The following is a 23,392-nucleotide window of genomic DNA, read 5'->3' as shown; positions in this document are numbered from 1 at the left end:
GGGCTTCAGAGCCGCCCTACTCCCGAGGGAACACCCATCCCTAGATCCTGGCCCCGAACACATTCTCAAATGACCATAAAAACTTAAAATTCAAACTAAACTTAGTAACTTTTAAAGTGTAGCAAGAATTTCAAGCTGTGTCTTTAGCTGTAAAGACAATGCCTCTTTTAAACCTTGTCAGCACCCAAGTGAGAAATGTGTGCTACTTCTGGCTAACACGACCCTGTCCCGAAGGCAAAACGATACTTTAAACGCAAGGAAAGAACTTGACGAAAATGAACACTGAGGGGCCAAAAAGGAGAGCTTTTAGCCTGAGAATCAATCAAAAGAACAGTTTTGCTTTTACTGCATTCAAACGTGTCGGGAGCGGTTATCCTTTAAACTGAGCGCATATATCCAAATCAGAAGACTTGCTTTCGGAACGTCACTTAGTTCTAGCTTTGCATACGCTACAAGGTGTGGGTTGAGACCTAACTTTGTTCCTCTAGCCTGTCACCTCTTCTGGATCTTCTCTCTCACCTGTGACTCTGTCACTGTGGGCTCAATTCAGATTCTTGAATTGGTCAGATTCTTTAGGAAAGCATGCTCCCCACTTCCAGCATGCACTGAGATTCTGAGTTAGTGTCATCCAGACAGATACCTGCCACCGAATAAGCAGTGCGCCCCCAAAGAAGCTTCAACCACCCTCTCCCAGGCCCCAAAGGCAGAGCGCTAGACTACAACGCCAGTTAGTATGGAGGAAGCGCGGCCCCGCCACCATGCACTGCCGGCAGGCTGGGATATTTACTTGGAATTGACATCAGCTGCGGCGGTCGCTGCCTTTCCATTTGTCGCACTGCTATGTAGGAATAAATAAGCATTAATGGGAACGGAGACAGACCAAACAATCACAACGAGGTGGAGTTGCAAAATATACTTGGCTGAATGGCATGTATTTATGGTCAATCCTAAATCTGGCACGGGACACCTGAAGGGGTAGAAATCAAACTTTATGGTCAAAGATAAAACATGAGGACAACGTGACACGCCACAGAGCAAGCCTGTTGACACCACAGAGACTGAAGGTGACCTTGGGCTGGGGGACAGAGCCCCCACTGCTCCTTCTGTTAAGAGCTCCAGGCCAGCAAATCCCCATGCCTGGGGTTCTAACACCTTCAGAGGCGATCCTGCAGCCGGCCATTTTATCCCCTACAAATACGAATGAAATACACCAGGATTCTTTTTACCTAAGCATAGGAAACACCAAATGAGTTAAAACGGGGAGTTCTAGGCCCCAATAAGAGTTCCATCAGAAAATAGGAGATCTGGCTTAAAAGTGCTTCATCTCAGATATAAAGAACAGGTACCTTCTTCTTTTTTTCTTTTTTGGAGAGGCTTTTGCTATAGAGCGCAAACACTTGCCAGAAAGAGACAGACAGAGAGACAGAAAGCGAGAAATCACACCCCCTCCTCCGGCCTGGGGGATGGCCACACTGCAATCTCTTCTCCTCCTTTCTCCTCTCGGGATCTTGGGCACACGCGCACATGCGCCCAGCGTGAGTTTAAGCCACCGGGTCCAGACTAGAACCGTGGAACCGTGGTCGATTACACAGGAGTCCAGCGACATAGCCATTACACTAACTGCTGGTCCCAAGAACAGGTACCTTCTTCTTTAACTTAGGAAAACCCATGGCATTCCTAAAGTTGGAGTGGTGAGCATAACCAGCACTCACATTCCTTCTGGGCACCTTCCTCAGAGACCTGGGAGTGCCCATGTGGGAGCTGCACTGGGCCTACATCTCAGAGGTGGCCTGGGCTGGGTCTCCCAGCACTCGGGCACTACAACGGGCCTCTGTGGCCGAGGCTTCCCGAAGCTATGGTGGGTGGCTGATGGGCTTTAACCACATGGTGCACCTCAAGAACCATCTTCTGACCACCATTTAAGCAGGAGTCCTTCACTGACACGACGCAGATGGTTCCAAAAATACAAGAGGTTTGAAAGATTCCTTTTTTTCTTTTTTAAAGTTTCTGCCATAAGTAGCATGCACTCTCCAAAGAGAGACAGAGAAAGAGAGAGAGAAAGTGAGAAATCATCCCCTGGCGGGGGATGGCCATGCTGCAATCCCTTCTCCTCCATTCTCCTCTTAGGATTTGGGGCACATGCGCACACATGGCCGGTATGATTTTCAAGCCACTAGGATGGGGACATAAGCCACAGTCGGCAATGCGGGAGTCTAGCACCTTAACCACCATGCCACCTGCTAGCCCCAAGAGACTCCTTTTTAAGAGGAAATAATGCAATCGTTCTCTTTGTAACGGCCAAAGCTGCTGTTATTTTCATCAGAAACTGCCTACACATCCACACTGTGCTATTTAAAAAGATCTGGGGCTCTGTCAGAAAACGAGGAGAACAAAGTCTGAGAGAAGTTCAAGGATGTGTCCGCACAAGAGAAAAGACACCGACTTACCGGGGAATTGCTGGGAGGCGAGAGCCATTCTCGTCTATGAAGTGGCCCCCAGCGTTGAGGACCCAGCAGTGGTGAAGGGACAGCAAGGCGTGCCTCGCCGTGGTAGGGTTGTCCTTCCCGTTCTGGCTGTCTGCATTCTTCAGTGGGGAAAATTCGTCTTCCCGTAATACTTCATACACCACGAACTTCCTAGAGTGGAACCATGCAGTGACGTCTTTATTTTGGAATAAGACCGCATAGCCAGCCTTGGACTCCAGCCACAGCTGAGCCTTTACTCTTCAGCCACGAGCTCTCCTAATCTGATTTTGGATGGACAATGAATGAAATGACCCTTATCCTCGGATCAAAGACAGGACATTTTCTTTTCCAGTATGCCTTTCCACATCCAACTATAACACCAACTATAACTCACTTCACCTCAAGGCAGAAAGATTAGAGCTCTTAATGGACAAAGATCATATTAGTATTTGCTGGGGGGGGGCAGACATAAAGGATAAAAGGACATTTAGAAGAAAAATACGAAGGCAAAGCATTAATGGGACAAAGAAATGCAGTACGATCTGTTGAAGTTATTTTATAGTTTTATCAACTGGACTAAGGAGAAATGTTCACATACGGAAATATTCACTTTGTACGCTAAAGAATGTGATTGAACGTATAAAAGAAAATGAAATTTTAAAAAAATCTTAAAAAAAGGATCATTTAGAAATGTATGAGGCCACTTAAAAAGTTCATGGAAAAAAATAAAAGCACAAGGTTATTTTGGTGTAAAAAAGTTTTGAAATCTATGCATAGGTTTTTTCATATTATGCATTTTTCATGAACTTTCTGGAGACCCCTCAGAGATGGGCAGGTTAATCTTTTTTTCTTATTTTGTTTTTTAATTGCCAGAGGGCACATGTGCTTGCGAGAGAACAACAGAGAGGAAGAAGGGTAAAGGACCCTTCACTTCCATGACACAGTCACGCTGCAGTCCCTTGTCCTCCACCTCTCCACCCTGCTGGGATTTGGGGCACAGCATCTCAAGTCTCTGGGACGGGGACTCAAACCGTAGGGTTAACCGTGTGGTTTCTGACTGCCTCAACCACCAGGCCACAGGACTGCCTTGGCAGGTTGGTCTTATACAATTAATTATCTGTGGCATTTTCAAACCGGTTGAATTGGTATTTTTCTTTTTTTGGAGAGGTTTTTGCTATAGGGCACGTGTGCCCACCAGAAAGACAGACAGAAAGACAGAAAGCGAGAAATCACCCCCCAAGGAGATGGCCACGCTGCAATTCCTTCTCCTCCATTCTCCTCTCAGGATCTTAGGCACACATGCATATGCGCCCGGCGTGAGTTTAAGCCACTGGGTCCAGGACTCGAACCGTGGTCGACTACGTGGGAGTCCAGCAACATAGCCATTATGCCAACTGCTAGTCCCCAAACCAGTTGAATTCTAAGACATACATCTTGACATCAAATGAGTTACATATCTAAAAACATGTTCATGGACACATTTATCTGCAGGTTGGTAATAAACCCTAAACACAAAACGGGTCCGTTCTTTACCTGTTTTGTCTCTCAGCCAAGATAAATGACTTTACCACCTTTGAAAGACAGCCAGATAATGAACTCATTTTTAAAAAGGAACCTGTACCTTGGGCAGCTCAGGCAGTAGCTGCCTGTGGTTCACGCTAGAGAAAGGCCATGAATCTATTCCAGACACTCGGAACTGAAACGCCACATCTGAGATGTCCCCGAGAGTGGCGTCCTGCCTAAGAGAGCAACAGCCACATTTCAGACGTACATAAATGCGCCTGGTGCTATTCCAAACGTACTTTGCAAACTGGAAGATGTCAAAGACAAATTTTTCCATCTTTATTCCATTCGGCTTGTCTGGCTTAATTAACTGCCCCTGGGAATCCACATACGGAATCTTCTTTTGAGCCACATGGTGCTGCAACTGAGGCTCGTAAACACTAGGAAGGAGAGAAAGAAGACAGAATCACTTTCCAGATTTCCAGCGTCAGGAGCACAGGGATCAGCAACCAGGGCCGAGGTGTTCACAGTGAGTGGAATTTAAGTTCAAATTTCAATATTAAATGAATAATTTCCCCCATTCATTTCCTTACACTTAGGCAAATAATGATTTCCACATTAAAAAACATACACACACAGCTCTCACCAAAATCCCTCCTGTAATTTCCATGTCTATTCATATATATATATATATAAAATGTTCTATTCTTTGCCCCAGCCTTCCCAACCAAGATCCCTGCAAGTATGGAATGGAAAAGTGAGTACTAAAAATTCCTGTGGACATATCAGTAACACAGCTACAAACACGGGAGAATAGGATATATTTTGGAACTAGAGTTGACAATCTAAAGTAAAGTTTATCAGCTTTTTAAAGGGTAGACGGTCACTCTGAACTAGGTCTAAAAGCTACTGAGTGAATCAGAAGAAAGGTGGCATGTATCAAAAAGCTGGCAGGGATAAAACAGTCCTCAATGTATCCTTGGGTTACTGGTCCACTCATTTTTGTTTTGTTTTGTTTTTTCATTTTTAAGGTTTTTGCCACAGGGTGAATGCACTTACCAGAGAGAAATAGCGAGAGACGGTGAGAGGGAAAGAAATCACCCCAGGGGGGATAGTCACAGTGCAATCCCTTCTCCTCCATTCTCCTCCTGGGATCCTGAGCATGCATGAACATGCACCTGGCATGATTTTCAAGGCACCAAGTCCAGGACCAGAACCACAGTGAACCATGCAGGAGTCCAACATAACCACTACGTCACATTTTAATCATTAATTTCTAACTGCTACTCTGGTAACCAGATGAACAAGGATTGTGCAGGAAACTTTTAAAAAGTACAGACGCCCTGGATCCACTCCAGAAATTGACTGGGCTGGTAAAGGGTGAATATCTGTACTTTTTAAAAGCTCAAATTCTAGGGACTAGCAGTTGGTGTAACAACTATGTTGCTGGACTCCCATGTAGTCGACCGCGGGTTGAGTCCTGGACCCAGTGGCTTAAACTCACGCTGGGCGCGTGTGCATGTGTGCCCAAGATCCTGAGAGGAGAATGGAGGAAAAGGGATTGTGGCGTGGCGTGGCCATCCCCCCTGGGGGATGACTTCTTGCTTTCTGTCTCTCTTTCTGGTGAGCACACACACCCTATAGCAAAAACCTCTTTCTTCAAAATAATAAATAAATAGCTAGCTAGCTAGCAAGTTCTAATTTCAATAGAAAGGATGTCATTTCCTGCTTCAGCAGAACCCAGAATCCAGCTGAGGGGATGGGAGGGTGAGAAGAAAGGGGAAAATGCTTTGGAGTCCATGGAAAATGTTCCCACTAATTCCCCCTCATGCTACGTCTTGCTAAAAGCACCACAGTGTGGCCAGCCACAGCTCACGCTGCTAAGACACGGCTGCCCTGCCACCTGGATGACACGGAGAGCCCAGGTTGCATTCCTAGGCCAACCCAAAGGCCGAGCACTGTGGCATGCACCTGTAATCCCAGTGACTCAGGAGGCTAAGGCGGGGGGATCACGAGCTCAAGGCTGGTCTGGGCAGCACGGTGACGTCCTATCTAAAAGGAGAGCTGGGTGAGGTGGGGCATGTTTGAGGCTGAGGCAGCAAGACACCACCTTAAAAAAAAAATAAATCACAATGTGAGAGAAACTTCCATTTGACAGAAGAGATGTTCAGGAAAGACCAATTCTGTGGGTATGGACTTGGAGGTCTGCCTACCTCGAGTGGTTTAAGTTTCTGCTTAACAATAAATAGGATTTTAAAAGGCCCCCCTCTTGCCCATACTTGACAACGTCTCTCAGGAATGGGACGGTGAAGAAATGGTTGGCAATGTTCCCTGCGTTGAACAGCAGTCGACCATCTGAGCTTCGCTTCTGAGCCGTCGCCAGGGAGATCTCGCTATATTCCACCACCTGGTACACCCCGTCCACTCGGCAAACCACTCCAACTGGCTCCGTGGGGTTGGTTTTCTCCACCACCTGCCCATCATGGAAAGACAATCGGAGAAAAGGAAGTTTAAGCCAGAGCTGCTTCTTAGCTCCACCTGCTGAGGCTACAGGGACAAGTTTGTTTATAGCCTCTCTAAGGGATGAAGCTGAGAGGAACCTTTAACTTTCGACAATTAGCATCTATCTTTGTCCTTTGACAGGCTGCTTTCCAACTGGAACGAGTTACTCCTAACTGAACTGTGGAGTAGAAATTCCATCACAGACATGTGGGATCTATAACCTGGAGGAACTCACTTGGACTGGGAATAATTACAAATGGAGTCAATAACCTCCACACTCTTGTCATTTTTATTATTTAGTCTATCCTCCACTATACTCGAGTACTTTGAGAAGAAATCAAATGAAATGTCTCTACAATTCGCAAGTCAAAAAGCATCTGTCTCTGATTTCAGGTGTCACAAGTCAGTACGTCATTCGAAGCACACAGCATTTCTTTCATTTTCGTTTGTAAATACAGCCTGGTCCTTGTTTTCCAGGAACCCGGGTGGGAGAGAAGGGGGTTAGAGCAGGCAATTCACTGGGGTCCCACTCCTACTTTAACCAGAAAATCCGCCTGCATCTACTCATTTTGCATACTAGGTTATTTCAAATAAGAGCCCCTATACTTTAAAGAAAAAAAAAAGTTTAACAGCCAGCAATTTAATAACTTAGCAATGGCTCTGAGCTGGTGAGAGAGCTGAGAAGACATATATGAAATCGGAGGGGAAATCCAGGGTGAAGTGACTTGGGAAGAAGCCTCATAGGCCATTCTGATATCCCATCACCCTGATCCATACACCGTGAACCTAAAATAAGGCTTTAGAAGAAAATCATGAAGGATCTGTCTCCAACACGACAATGTAAAACCAACGTTCAGAGGAGATGAATACCAACGGAAGAACCAAACAATGTAAATATCTGAAGGAACTGTTCTGCTTGCTCTGTCCGATTAATACGGTATATTAATAATTTTACAAGTACTCACGCCTCAGAGTATTTATAAAACTCTGTCCCTTATCTGAAAAGTCCATGCTAAAGATACACGTAGTTTATAAAGAAAGTTTAAACTGTAGTTCAGCAACAGATCTTTTGAAACAAACCCAGTGAGCAGCAGTCTCTCCCAGACAAGGAAAGCCACTATTGAGAACTTGGTTTACACAGCAGTTAGAGACAGAGGCCCAGGTAGCTCGGTGAAGCAGGGCCGCAGGATCTGGAAGCCTGCTGTGTAGTCCACTGTTTGCCACCCTGAAAGGAGCACAGTATTCAATGAAAAAGAAACTTTCTAGCAAAGAAGTGGATTAAACCAGAGGGAAACATACAGCCAAGTAATTTATACCGGTCAAAGTAATTTATACGATAGTGGGCCTATTTGCAATTCGTGTCTATCACCCCACGGCCGCCTCTCACTAGGTATGCTCTACACAGGGGATCTAAGTAGACAGAGGAAGTAGAATACATTCCCCTCATTCCCGCTATTTAAACCTGCACACAGATTTATTTTCCCATCCTCTCTATATACCCCGCCTCCCAACCAGCCATGTAAATAAATAGCACATTCATATTTTATGTTTCCCAAAGTTTTACAACTATTAGCCCCAAACAGTAAAACAGTATAAATTACAGAAGAAAGCATTTGTAAACTGCGTGAGGTTGGAAGTCAGTTTAAATCACACAGAAGAGATAAACAGTCTATAACTGATACATTTGCTCAGTAATCTGTAAGCTAAATCTGGAAACGCTGAGTCCAGACTAAACTTCATTGTCAAAGTTACTGTAACTGCTTTTCGGGATGCACTTCAGCTAACAATCATTCCTTTTCTTTTTCCTTTGTATTTCTTCAGACCACCCTCCCTAAGTCCTTCCTCAAGGGTCTCACTCTGTAACAACTCTTAGGTGGTCGGGGAAGTCGCGATGTACGATTCTATGCAAAAATGCACCATGACTTTCCTGACGACCTAGTACTTACTGCACTGATAGGGGCCTATTAAAGAAGTACTGCAAAGAATTCTACCACCACACTAGAAATTGTTCCTTCATTGAGGTGTTTTAAAGCACGTATTTTAATTCCTTGATTTTCCTATAAAAAAGAAGAGGCAGATAACTGTTCCTATTTCTTTTTTAAGGTTTTTGCCACAGGGTGTGTGCACTCACTGGAGAGAGACAGAGGGAGACAGTGAGAGGGAAAGTGAGAAATCACCCCCAAGGGAGGATGACCACACCCCGATCCCTTCTCTACTCTCCTCCTAGGATTTTGGGCATGCACACATGTATAGCTGGCCTGAATTTCAGACTGCTGGGTCTGGGACTCTGGGACTCGAACCACAGTCAGTCACATGAAAGTCCAGCACCTTAACCACCATGCCACCTGGTAGCCCCCTTCCTAGATCTTTTAAAAGTTTTTGTTTTTGTTTTTAATTCCACCAGAGGGTGTGTACATTCATCAGAGGAAACCGTTAGAGAGAGAGAGACAGAGAGACAGAGAGAGAGGGAGAAAGAAAGCACCCCTCATGGGAAGTGGTCGCACGGCAACCCTTTCGCCTTCATCTCTCCATCCCATCAAGATTTGAGGCATGTACACACATGAATCCAGTGTGTTTCTCAGGTCACCAGGTCCATGATCTGAACCCCACATCCTGCTATATGGGATCCAGCTACCTTAACCACCAGGTCACAAACTATCCATTCACTGAGTGACTACTGCACTATATGCAAAACACAGGACTAAGCAGTGAGCCTATAGGAAGCCTGTCTGGATCTCTCCAAGAGGGCCCTTAGTAATGGAGAGGAGTGACCAGTTAGTACATGTTCTTCTGTGTGGTTGGTACACTCACAAAAGTTAGCACACCAGTTTAATATTTTTGAGCCAACAAATGCATACCTAGTCTAAAGAGTTTGGTTGTACAATGTGATGAAATACTGAGACCAGGCATTGAGAAACTCATTCTAACCCTAATCTTGGCTCTGTTACTATGACGAAGGACACTGAGCCTGAAACATATACAGTACTGAAACTCAGGGTGCCAATTTCTGAGATCAAAGAGGTTGACCAGATGACGATGACCTCTGGGGTCCCCTTCCAGGTTCTACACAGTCTCTATCACATAGAATTTAGGTTGATTCTGGAGCTTGTGGCAAGAAAATGAGCTTCTGTTTTAGAAAGAAGAGTGACACCAAGTGGAACAAAGTCAGAAGTACACATTAAAAAAAAAAAAAAGCTATTTAAAATACAGTATAGCCACTAATTGAGTAGGAGAGAGAGAGGTCTTAAATAGATGAACTGAGCTCATTCTTGTATTTTCCATCAAGGGGAGTCTCACTAGGACTCTCAGTTCAATCTCTCAAAATGTGTAAATTTAAGATGTCAGCATCCACATAAGATTTTGCATTAGATTCATAGATTAATTTTGAGAGAAAGGACATCTTTATAACAGCAAATTTCTAACAAAGATTATGGTATCTGTTATGACAGGTCTTCTTATTAAATTCAAATATTTCAAAACTTAATGTAGTCTAATTTGTTTCTGTCAGAAGCCTATGCACTTTCTACTTTGGGCATAAAGGTCTTCCTTTTGTACTATCAAAATTACGAAATTATTTTACATTTTCATCTTAAACATTTCCTTCCATCGAAAACATCTTTATAGTTTTCTCTCTTTTTTTTTTTAATGTTTAACGTCCATTTGAAACTGATTTTGGTATGAACTCTAAGGAGAGACTTACTGTATTTCTACCCAATTATCTCTTCCATTCCACTAATTTCCAATGTCAGATTTTTATATGATGCGTTCTCATATATGGGTGAATTTGTTACTGACCAAGTTATTCCATTTCCATTGTGTTATCTTTCTATCCTAGTTTGCATCCATACTCCCAGTTAATTTTCATTTAAACTTCATTTTAATATAATGACTGTCTCCAAGCCATCTGCCCCCCTTTATTGCATCCTTTTTGCTATTTTCCTAGTGATCTTTACATGATTTTCAAAACTTGGAATCATTTCATTAAATGTCACCAAACTACTCTCATTAAGATTTTGTTTGGAATTGTATTACACTTTATTTGATAGGAATAGATACATTAATAGACTTCTAGGAAAGCAATGTTTTTATCAGTTCTAAGTCTTTCCAAGTGTTTTTAAGGTCTTACATGTTTCCTATCTATTTTATTCTTGGCTATGCCATATATTGGGTCGTCAGGAAAGTCATGACAAGTTTTTCTATGCAAAAATGCATCATGACTTTCCTGATGAACCAATGTTTTGTTTCCTACCATAAACACATGCCTCTCATATCATCATTTATGCAACTCAAAAAAAGTATTAAAAAGAGCAATGGCAAAAGATGGAGTCTTATAGCATTAAAAAACCTCCTTCCTTTTATTTTTATTTATTTTTTTTTTTTTGCTATAGGGCACATGCAACTCCCCAGAGACACAGAAAAAGAGAAAGTGAGAAATCATCCCCTAGAGAGATGGCCACACCACTATCCCTTCTCCATTTCTCCTCTCAGGATTTTGGGCATATATGCACCTATGACCCGTGTGTTTTTTAAGCCACCAGGTCAGGAACTCGAACGGCACAGCTAGCCAAGCAGGATTAGCTGCCTTGACCATCATATGGCCTGCTCGCCCACAAAGTTCCACCCATCTTTTATTTTTTTAAGAATTATTTCATTTAACTTTATTTATTTTAATGTGACATTAAAGGGACAGAGAGAGAAAGTGAGAAATCAAGCCGCCAGTCCGGGACTCCAACCGCGGTTGTTCATGTGGGAGCCCATCGCCCTTAACCACTACACCACCTGCGAGCCCCAGTTCCATCCATTTTAACATCAGTATTTCTAGTCATTCCAGTAGTTATTAATCTCCATAACTCTTCTTATTCCTAACTTGCATATTTCTATCTTATTCATCAGAATATCGTGAGATACCACCTTACTGGATCCTAATCTGCCATTTCTACCATATTTCTCTTACCTCCTACTCCAGTAACTTTGTAGAGGGGAAAAATGGGGCTAATCAGATTGAACACAACCTGATATCAATAAATCTATCCCAGTTCTAGCAATAATCTTTCATTTTCCTAGGTACTTACGAACCGTCCTTACATATTTTAAACTCTTGTGATTAAGCATAAGTAGCACATTATTTCTGGAATCAAGTGTTACAAATTTAAGAAAAAAAAAAGTGGGTGTGGGATAACTGAGTTTCTTTTGAGAAATGCACAGTTCCTAAAATATTCAAATCACCCTAATAAGCCTCATTTGACTTCTGGAACACGTGAGTGTACTTCTGAAAGTTCACGGAAAAATGAAATTAAAGTATGAGTTGATTTTGGTGCAAAAAATATTTGAAATCCATGCATAGGTTTTTTCATAGTATGCATTCTCCACAAACATTTTGAAGACTCCTCACACATTCTGACAGGGAAGAGCCAGGTACAGGCTCACTTCGGATGACAAGGGCATTACCTTTGCTCCACAGTCAGCTCCTTTCTGAATGCAAAACCCAATGAACCGTGGGTCTGCCACTTTCACCAAGATGTTGTCAACACAGTAGACGTGAATGCTCCAAATGCCTCTTTGTTCCATATCCTCCACAATGTTCTGGGCTGCGAGGGCCCGATAAAGACCTCCATTCCCATCTGGAAAGTAAAACAGCCCATTAGTAGCACAACAAGACCCACAGCGAAAATAACTCAAAGAGTGCTTAATGTTTCCAAACTGCAGTGAAAATCACAGAAAAACAGTTTTGCATACAGAGCCAAGAAAACTAAAAGTTCCTAAGAAAGGATCCAGGGGTCAAAAAGTTATGTTATATGATATTTAAGGTTATTTATCCTAAGCACAAAGAGAACAATATTAACAGAGGTAGGACCAGACAACCCCAAAGACTATGTCTCTTTTTTAACTCAGCCCCTTCTAATAATGTAGCTTATAATGTAATGTGAAATATAAAATTCTTGGGCCCAGCAGGTGGCAGTATGGTTAAGGTGCTGAACTCCCACGTGGCCAACCACAGTTCAAGTCCTGGACCTGGAAGCTTAAAAACTGCACTGGGTGTGTGTGTGCATGCCCAAAATCCCAAGAGGAAGCTGGAGAAGGGATTGCAGCCGTCTCCTCTCCAGGGTGATTTTTCACTTTCCCTCTCACTGTCTTCCCAGTCAGCACATGCCCCCTATGGCAAAAAACAAAGAAGCCAGGATGACACAAAGATCTAAAATGACTTAAACTTGATATAAGTAAAAGCCCCTTCTTTCACATTTATCTTATTTTATTTTTAACAGAATTTTTGTTATAGAGCGTGTGTGCTCACCGGAGAGAGAGAGAGAGAGAGACAGAAAGTAGGAACTCACCCTCCGGGGGGACAGTCACACAGTCCCTTCTCTTCCATTCTCCTCTCGGGATTTTGGGCACACAAACACATGCACACAGCGTGATTTTCAAGCTGCCAGGTCTAGGACTTGAACCGTGGCTGGCCATGTGGGAGTTCAGCATCTTAACCACTATATCACCAGCTAGACCCTCCTATTTATCTTTAGTGCTGCTTTAATGTGTTCCTTCCATCGGCAACCCTGGCTATGGCTTTATATGACAAAAAATTTAACAACTTCACAAAATAGTGCTAAGAATAGGATATTCTTCCATTAGTAAAAAGATTCAGGTGAAGCAAAAAAGAATTAAGATAAAATGAAAGCCCACATCTGGAGAGCACAACTGACAAGACTGTTGTGTATTTCCTTTCAGCGCCCCTCCAGGGACATACTCACATAGCTGGGATTTGAATTCTAGGCTGGGATCATACTCAGGGTGGCTGCACAGGGAGCACACCGCCCCCTTTCCGTGGGCACCGCTGACAAACAACCACGTGTGTGCACCACCTGGAGCTGCGCACAGCAGTGGCTCTAATCACTGCACGTGCAATTTTGTGTTTTGTATTCTCTCAACCTATTGAAATTATTTTTGTTATTTAATATCTCAAAAGAATTACTTCTATACTACTAAAGAATAAATGCTGGGCCAGCAAGTGACATGGTGGTTAAGGTAGCTAGACTCCAACATGGCCAACTATGGTTCAAGTCCTGACCGAGCAGCTTGAAAAACATGCTGGCTGTGAAGGTGTGCAGGCCCAAAATCCTGAGAGAATGAGAGAGAGAGAGGACCTCAGTATAGCCATTCCCCAAGGGGTGATGTATCACTTTCCCTCTCTCTGTCTCTTTCTAATGAGCACACGTGCTCTATGGCAAAAATCTAAAAAAGAATAACTGCTATTTGTAAACTGTAAAAGCCACTAATTATCAATCAGCAGGTGGTTTCTTTTTAAAGAATTATTTAATTATTTTATTATTCAATTTGACCAGACAGACATAGAGAGAGAGAAAGAAAGGGAGAATGAGAAAGCAAGCCACCAGATCTGGAACTCGAACCACAGTCGGCCACGTGGGAGTCCAGCGCCCCAACCACCATGCTACCTGCTGGCTCCCAGCAGGTGGTTTCTAATTTTTCAGTACAATAAATAATGTAGACATGCACATTACATTACCGTGCATAAAACACTTGGTAATGAGAATAAATACCCTGAATGCAGCTCAAATTGTTCTCTACGGCAGGCATCCAAAAAAATACAAGAGTGTATCCATTCCACTGGAACCATTAGGTATTTTCATCTTTCTAAATCATTGCCAAATTGAAATAATCATCTTTTTTCTAATGCTCAAATCATCGTATTAAAAAGAAAATCAAAGTACAATGATTTATGCTATTACCATTTCTAGTCACCATTAAGTAAGGATGATTACAAACCTGGGGCCATAGAGACTTTGTTCTTCTCTTCCAAAATAATTCTCCCATCAAAGCTCATAGCAGGCAGCATTCCCTGCTGAAAAAAGATTACATTCTCTTTCTTCAAACCAAAGTACTTGTGCTTTGTGAAGAACTCCTTTGTAGATTCCATTGTTCTGCCACTGGTCATTATATACCTTACAGAGAGAAACGCAGAAGATCTCTTCAGCAATCCCCTATGTGAATTAGGGCAAGACAAAGTGCTGCCTATTTCCTAAGCGAAAGAAAATCTTTGAGAGCTCTGGCTTCTTATTTTACTCCCTTGAACTTTTCTCCAGGATAGGACACATTCATTCATTGCTGCCCAAGGACAATTTCATCAAGCAACTTTACCAATTATTTTGTGAAAAAAAAAATCGATCTAACAATATTAAACATAACTCTTACAACAAAGAACCTATAACTAGGGACCAGCAGTTAGCGTAATGACTATCTCGTTGGATTTCCACGTAGTCGACCGTGGTTCGCAACCTGGACCCGGTGGCTTAAAACTCACGCTGGGCGCGTGTGCATGTGTGTCCAAGATCCTGAGAGGATAATGGAGGAGAGGGGACTGTGGCATGGCCATCCCCCATGGGGGGTGATTTCTCACTTTCTGTCTGTCTCTGTCTGGCAAGCGCACACGCCCTATGGCAAAAACCTCTCCAAGTAAAAAAAAAAAAAAAAAAAGAACCTATAACTGACTTAAGTAAACATTGTAAATATTTTTTAAGGGTTTATTTATGTATTTTATGAGTCAGACAGAGAAAAAATGAGAGGTGGTACCCTCCACCGAGTCTTGACACTGCAATCCACCCCCAGCCAGCCCCAGGTCACGGACACGTATGTACCCGGCATTCTCAGGAAGGTCCCAGACTCAGACCAGGACCTTCCCACATGGGAATGCCTTGCAGAGCATGGAGTTTTCCCACCATGCACATTTCAGAACTCTGTGAAGGAGTCAATTTAGAACCCCTTTTCTACATAAATAGAAGGGGGAATCTGCGAGTCTACTGATCCCTTGTTCTTTGTATTAAAAATTGAGATGGAATCTGGACTCTGCTCACCATTCATTTGGGATCATAAAGCATAATTATACTCTCTGTCATCATGAAAATCCAACTCATGCTAGTGTGGCGAAGAAGGAAAACATTCTATCTAAACCTGCAATTAGTGACTGCAGCAGTTTTTTCCCTACTACCATGTAAACTACCCACAAGGAGGGATCTGAGTCCATTTTGGTTCCCATTTTGTCCCTAGCACCTGCACGGGCACTCGGTCAATATTTGTTCCATGAACAAATGAATGAAGAAAATGGCTTAATGTTTCACTACAGAGATACCTGTCTGTTTATCAAATTATCCTGGTAATTTGAACTCTGGTCATAATTAGAAGATGGCAAGAGAGGTGACTACGCTGCTGTGCATAAGGAAAGAACAGAGGGCCCGCAGGTGGCATGGTGGTTAAGGCACTGGACTCCCACATGGCCACCTCCACTGTTCAAGTCCTGGACCGATGGCTTGAAACTCATGCTGGGATAATATGTGTGCGTGCCCAAAATCCCCAGAGAAAGGAAGAGAAGGGATTGTGGCATGGAAGAAAGCGAGAGAAGAAAATCCAAAATGACAGAGACTAGGGCTATAAGTAAAATAGTGGCTGCCTGAAACACAGATGCCTCTCGAACACCATAGAAATCAAGATGAAAAAAGCAGTCTGAAGTGTCTGGAACCCATGTTGAGAAGAGCTGGAAAAGCTAAGAAAATTACAAAAAGCCTATGTCTAAAGCATTGGAGAGCTGCAGAGACAATACAGATTAGAATTCTAGAGATGGAGAAGAATCTTTCAAAGGGGAATCAAGGATCTGCAGCTGCCCTGTCTGAGTGTATCTGCTGATCTGGGAGACAGTCTAATGGTGGAGAATCTGGGCTTGGACCAGAGGCAGCTGCAGGGGGATAGGGAAACCAGCAAGGCTTCTGTTAGTCACATGAGACTGAAATAACAAGATTAAAGACTTGAGGGAGTTCAAGACACAGCTGGCTTCCCCGTTAAACATGCCAACTTCCAAATCTGCTCTGAGAAAGAGATTAAAAAGCTAAATCATAAACTTTGAAAAAGCACAGCAGAATTTCCTGTTGTCCCTTGGAGCTTCAGAGATAAGCACGACTGAGGCAGAGGCCCTGAGAATACAACGTTCTGGCAGAGGGTGTGGAGGACTTGAGTTTGGCCCAGCAGAGGAGTCAATGCAGCTTCCATCTGGGTATATGTGGAGGCCAGCTACCCTGGAAATTATGGATATGAGCTGCTATGCTAGACTGAGAGTCCGGAGTACCCACAGCAATGGCTGCAAAAAGGCCCATACCACATCATTGTGAAATGTAAGATACTAAAAATAAGAACAGACCCTAAATGCTTTCAGAGAGGGGAAAAAAGAAAAAAAAAAAAAAAAGATTGGGAGTTAGAATGGCATTAGATCTTTTAATGGCCAGGTTGTAAACAATAAAGCAATAGCTTCAAATTCCATAAGAATACTGATTTGCAATCAGAAATTCTATACCTAGATAAACTATCCATCAGTATGAAGTTTCTAAACTAAGAGAATCCAAGAGTACCCAAAGGTACTCAATCAGGGATATAAAAGTTGGCAGTATTATATTACTCACTAAGGCTCCACTGGTTATCCATCAAACTACGATTATATTACTTTAAACATATATAGTAAATTATACCACCAAGAAAATCAGTAGTAACAGAAAATATGGCTGCTTAAGAATAAAATATACCTGCATTTTTAATATTATTATTAAACAATATGTTCATCAGATATATGATGTATCTTACCATGGAATGATGCATTTGTTGCCGTGATATTGTTCAGCTAATTGTTGTAGCTTCAGGATGCGCTCTGCTTGAATCTGAAAAAGTGTTTTATGCGATGGCAAGCCAACATCATACATCCCCTTAGGATATGCAACACCAAGTCTTGTCCCCTGCCCACCAGCTAGAAGAAGAACTGCAACTCTGTTCTGAGAAATCTGGAAAAGTCCTAGGGGAAAAAAAAAAAAAACCACGTGTATCACAAAACCTCTGTAATTCAACACTTTAATATTAAGCATACATAGGTAGCAACCTTTAAGACTCATTCTATCTTCATAAGGCACAGAGAACAAAGAACCAACATAGAATCATGAATAGCTATCTTGTTAACAAAGACATTTTATTATTAAAGTGATTAAATTTACATACCCTAACCAAAGACAAAAAGTAAATAATATACATATATATTTAAGTTTTGCTATAGGCTGTGTGTGTTTATCGGAGCACACCAACAAGACAGATCCAGAGGGTGAGGGGAGAGTGAGAAATCACCCCCTGGGGGGACGGTCATCCCACAGTCCCTTCTCCTCCATTCTCCTCCCAGGATTTTGGGCGCACACACACTTGTGCCCAGCATGTTTCCAAGTTGCTGGGGCTAAACTCAAACCTCACTGTCAGTCATGTGATATCCAGCAGCCTTAACCACCATGACACCAGCTGGCCCAAATAATATATATTAATAAACTAATCTTTTTTTTTTTTCTCTCTAAAACTCAGGAGGCAAGGACCACGTTTGCAGGAAAAGACTTCATGGAAACTGGGTCTCTAGCAAGCTAGAAAAGCTAAAAAAAAAAGTCAGATGAGATGAAGCAATGGTTGCTGACTTTTGTTCTTATTTTCTGAGTTTCACACTTTAATTAACATTCTCAGAAAGTCTGCGAACAAATTTGGCCACTGGTCCCAACTGTAGGCTAAGCCAGAGGAAGCAGTAGCGGCCACGATCGATTATTATTTTTAAATCCTTAGGTGATGTGGGTTTTATTTTGTGTTGTTGTTGTTTTTTAATTTTGCCAGAGGATATGTATACTCACAGAGACAGAGAGACCAAGAGAGGGCAAGTGAGAAAGCCTCTACCATGGGGAATGGACACACAGCAACCCTGCTCCTCTATTTCTCTCTCCTTCCTAGCCTTTAGGCACACATGTACAAGCACCTGGTGTGGTTCTGAGGACACCAGACCAAGATTTGAACCATACAATTGGCTGTGTAGGATCCAGCTGCCTTGACCACCATGCCATGGGCTGGCCTGGTGATGTAGGTTCATCGAATTACTATGTGTTTCATGTGTCTGTGACATATTAGGTTTACTTAAAGTTAACATACTAGTACATCAAGAACTTAAAGGAATACTACGTAAACCCATTATAAAATCTTAACTGTCCCCCAGCCCCGATTCTATAGTTTTTAATTAGGAAAGAAGTATAGTACGAGAAAATTATTGGGCAACGTCCCAGCTATTTTTTAAACCAGAATTCAAAAGCACACACTACCTTGATATATTTCTACAATTTTCACCTTTGATATGAAACTGACCTTCTCAGCTAATACTTAATTCTGTCTCTCTCCCTTGCCTCAGACCCAGGAGTGTTACTATCTTCACAGCATTGAATTAGACCGTGTCGTGGTTTGAAATAACAAAATCAGGGTTAACATTAGAACTCAAAAATAATAACTATAACCTAAAAGTTAAGTATAATTTTTCCCACTGGAGATAACAGGTTCAGAGAGGTTAAGGGTCTGGCCCAAGGTCACAAAGTGAGTCGATGAGAATCAGTATACCTGACTCTCGGGCCTGTTCACCACCACATGACACTCCCTCTGACTATCTCAACACATCCAAATATTTGACAGGATTATCATTTTCAAATATGTAACATTCCTTTCCATTTCTTTGCTGTCCTTCCCTTTTCCACTGAATTCATTAGAGGTTACACTGATTTTTTTTTTTTAATTTATTTCTCCCATGAGAAAGACAGAGAAACAGGACCCAACCCTCACATCATGATCCACTCCCAGGCTCAGCCAGCCCAGATCACAAACACATGCACCCCCAGCATGCTCAGAGAGGTCTCAGGACATGAACCCAGGACCTTTCCCATGTGGGTTCAGCTGCATCACCACTGTACCACCCCTGGCCCCAGTGTCCTGCATTTCTAAAACCTGTCTTATATGCCATCTTATACAGAAAAGCTCTTGAGCAGGGAAGAGTTAACATTCTCAAAACTTCTCAAACACTACATTTGTTACAGCATTCTGTGTCTGTAAGGTCCGTCACCACTATGGAACCAAACCTAGCTGAGATGGGATCTGAAGGGAGCAGGGACACATATGAGCCAGACAGGAAAACTGTTTCTCTGAGTGATCAAAGAAACTACCGTGTCTAGGAAATACATTTAACTCTGCTGTCACTGACCCACAAAGCATTATTTTAAAATCGAGGTCCATAATCCCTTACATAAACCCCTGGGGAAGAATTGTTGCAGAATGCAGAGCTCTCCAAAATTTAGAAAAGGACTACATAGACTGACTATTCTTTATTCAAAATGCTTGGAACTAAAAGTGTCTTGGGTTCAGTATTTTACTAGATTTTGGACTATTTGTATATATACAATGAGCTATCTTCCAGCTGGGATCCAAGTCGAAACAAGAAATTCAGTTATGTTTTATATAAGCCTTATTTCTTTTAAAGAATTATTTTATTTACTGTTATTTTTATTTTTTTAAATTTGTCATGTAGAAATCCAGTTCTTTAACCACCACACCACCCGCTGGTCCCCATATATGCCCTCTTATACACACAGACTGAAGGTAACTGGATACAGTATTTGTGACACTATGCAGCCTGTCAAAGTCAGGTGTGGCATTTTCCTCTTGTGGAATCACGTCAGCACTCACTCAGATTGGGGAACATTCTGGATTTTCAGATTATGGATGTTTAACCTATAGTACACACAATCTATTCTAGGTACAGTTTATGCCCAGCAGAACTGAAATAGCACCTTAGAATCACATAAGTGGGATAATAAGGTTTCTCAATACTCTCAAGTTAGTTCAGGTCAGGTTTTACTGCAAAACACATTTTGCACCATTTTAGATCTACAGATGAAGCACTGCAGACTCTCTCAAGGACCCAGGAAGAGGGGCCAACAGGTGGTTTGGTGGTTAAGGGCACTGGATTCCCACATGGCTGACCGTGGTTCGAGTCCTGAACTTGGTGGCTTGTTTTCTCACTTTCCCTCTCTTTCTCCCCCTCTCACTTTGTCCCTCTTTGGTCAAGTTAAAATAACAAAATTAAATTTAATTTAATAATTCTTCGGGGGGGGGGAAGGATCCCAGGAGGAGAGTGGAGGAGAAAGGGTCGCAGAGTGGCCATCCTCCCTGCAGGGTGGATTTCTCACTTTCTCTCTCACTGTCTATGGTAAGTCTACAAGCCCTATGGCAAACTCCCCCCGCCCCCAAAAAGGAAGAATACCTGGCAGGTGTACATTTCTAGGAAGTACACATTTTCCTCTCCTCTCCATCTAAACACAACTATTTATAACATAACTCGTATATATTTACCTAAAAAGGTTTCCACATTAACTTCTTCTTAAGTGCATCTCACTTATGAGAAAGAGAAAAACAGAGGAAAGACAGCAGTTCCTATTATTAAGGCCAGTAATTAAAAAACAAAATGCAGCTACAGCTGCAGTTCACGGTATCAAACCCTGTGCACCAGATGGAGGGCTCATCTGTTTTAGCCATGTCACTACGATCAAGCCGAAATGCTCATCCCAAGTATTTAACATGCCTGTTTTACAACAACAGATAAAACACTACTTGAAATTGAGTGAGACAATAAAATCCAGTACATTCTTTGGGTATACGGTAATAATACATTCCTTCAAACTGTACTGGTCAAAACTTAAATTTCATACGGGCAGCACTGCTCCTACCTGAAAAACATCAACTGCTTATAAACATGCTCATTAGCCCATGTGACAACTAGGAAATTATGAACTTCTATCTAAAACTACTTCCACTGAAAAATGGAAAAAACAAAAAACAAAAAAAAAAACCTGAAAAGTGCGTCAGTCTATCACAGTGTCCATCTCTTCACTATAGGACACCCACGTTAGGACCTTTCCAGCCACGAATGGTGGTAGAGTGGTAATGCAGCCCTCCGTGATGCCGAAGACATACAGGAAGGTCAGAGGTCGGCCTCCCAAGATCTCCCAGGGTGCACTGGGTATACACTTGCCCATGATCTTGATGGCTGGGGTGGAGTGCAGAGTGAGGACCCTGCTGTGGGCTCCTGTGCATGTCTCTCTGTCTCCCTCTCTCAGAAGAGATAAATAAATAAGCTTTGAAAAACCAGCCTAATAATTTTTTCTGTAGAAGGGACTTCAATACAAACCAAATTAAAGATATTTTTAAAAAAGGAGAGGGGGAGGCTAGCAGGTGGCATCGTGGTTAGGGAACTGAACTCCCACATGGCCTACCATGGTTTGAGTCCTGGACCTGGGGGCTTGCTTTCTCATTCTCCCTCTCATTCTCTCTCCCTTTCTCTATCTCTCTGGTGAGCACATGTGCCCTATAGCAAATTTTAAAAAATAATAATAAAAAAATTGATAATAAATAAAATAAATTATTCTTTAAGGAAAAAAAAAAAGTCAAGGTCTTTGGGTTACGTCACTGGACTCCCACATAGTTGACTGCAGTTTGAGTCTCAGACCAGCGGCTTAATACTCACATTGGGTGTGCATGCATACCAAAAATCCCAAGAGAATGGAGGAGGAGGGATTGCAGAGTGGCCATCCTCCCTGGGGGGAGATTTCCTGTTTTCTGTCTCTCCAGCAAGCACTCACGTCCTATGGCAAAAATCTCTCTTATATAAATAAGTAAATAAATAAATAAATGAATAATACAAGGGCCAGCCAGTGGTGTGATGGTTAAGGTGGCTAACACCTATGTAGCTGACAGCATGGTATGTCCTGGACCCAAAGGCTTGAATAACATGCCGGGAGCATGTGTGTGCATGTCCAAAATCCCAAGAAGAGAACGAAAGAGAAGAGACTGTGGCATGATCATTCTCCTGGGGAAACTCTTTCTCTTTCTCTCCCTCTCTCCCTCTCTCTCTCTGTCCAGTAAGTGCACATGCTCTATAGCAAACAGGAAAAAAAATTCAAGTTATAGATATTTCCAGGGCTGGAACACTCCTCACTCCTTGGAGAGTCGTGCCGTGCGTCACAGGTCCAAGGGAGTCTGAACAATCTTCCCAGTAACACTCACAAGAAACCAAGAAGAGAGTTTACAGTGGATGTCAGAGATCAAATGCTTCCTGGATAACTTCCTGCTTGGACGAGTTCCTCCCACACTTTAACTTGGGCACAGCCCGAAGCACAGAGCACAACCAGAACTGCCATTTCAACTGTCAGCACCCCAGGGCAGGTGCAGAGCCAAAATAGGCTGCTCCAGGGAGGTATAAAGGAAGCTATCCAAGAAAGTCAGTCAGGTGAGAGATCTAAGTCTATGATTTTTAATCACATATTCAAGCTGAAATCATTTCTCTAAAATGTCAAGCAGAAAAAGCAGACTAATTAAGGAAATCTCCAATTCATCTGGTGTTTAAGACTAGAAGATTATTGTGAATTTTGGTAGTCATAATAATGGCATCATGTTTAGTAAGAAAATGTGCATATATTTAGAAACACACACTGAACTACACGAGGGCAAAAATAACATGAAATGTGAGACTTGCCTTAAAAAATACTATAGCAAAGAAAAAGGGAAAAAACGAACAGATTAAGCAAAAGTAGCATTAAAAAACTGGTAATTTTTAGTCAAGATGGCATTTCTAGGGGTTCAGTACACATACCTGTCTCTAAATACATTTTAAAATATGGTTACAATTTTCCATAACAAATTCCTGAGCACCCACAAAATTATACACAAACCCTAATCCCAAAGTATGTATGTGTATGCGTAATAAAATACTATAAAACATCACTAGTGAGTATTTCTGTATTATAGAACAGAAATTCCTTTGGAATTTTTAATGTCTTCCAATTTCTCTAAAGTAGTAGGTATCAATTTTAAAATAAAGTAAATCTATTAAAAATATCACTATGCTGGGACCAGCAGTTGACGTAATGGCTATGTCATTGGACTCCCATGTAGTTGAACGGGGTTCAAATCCCAGACCCAGTGGCTTAAACTCATGTCGGGCGCATGTGCGTGCGTGCCCAAGATCCCGAGAGGAGAATGGAGGA

The 23,392-nt window shown here is 42.3% G+C and overlaps 1 protein-coding gene across 5 annotated transcripts in view; it reads right to left on the bottom strand.

Annotated features, from left to right (window-relative positions):
* The window catches only part of UAP1 (UDP-N-acetylglucosamine pyrophosphorylase 1), a 42,398-nt gene that overhangs the window by 4,795 nt on the left and 14,211 nt on the right, over positions 1-23,392 (bottom strand). For 3 of the 5 annotated variants that reach the window (XM_006142243.3, XM_027767562.1, XM_006142244.3), the window contains 7 exons: positions 17,106-17,310; positions 14,250-14,425; positions 11,919-12,091; positions 6,248-6,441; positions 4,268-4,408; positions 2,448-2,636; positions 788-838 (listed from right to left, as the gene is read on the bottom strand). In XM_006142243.3, the coding sequence (XP_006142305.1) occupies positions 788-838; positions 2,448-2,636; positions 4,268-4,408; positions 6,248-6,441; positions 11,919-12,091; positions 14,250-14,425; positions 17,106-17,310 (1,129 nt within the window). The remainder of the gene's footprint in view (positions 1-787; positions 839-2,447; positions 2,637-4,267; positions 4,409-6,247; positions 6,442-11,918; positions 12,092-14,249; positions 14,426-17,105; positions 17,311-23,392) is intronic. The other 2 variants (XM_027767556.1, XM_006142245.3) reach the window with 2 other exon arrangements.

The sequence above is a fragment of the Tupaia chinensis genome, unplaced genomic scaffold (genome assembly GCF_000334495.1).
Source record: "Tupaia chinensis unplaced genomic scaffold, TupChi_1.0 Scaffold000070_1, whole genome shotgun sequence".
Lineage (NCBI taxonomy): Eukaryota > Metazoa > Chordata > Mammalia > Scandentia > Tupaiidae > Tupaia > Tupaia belangeri.
The sequence above is the reverse complement of the archived record's forward strand: the minus strand, read 5'-3'. Positions and strand labels throughout refer to the sequence as shown.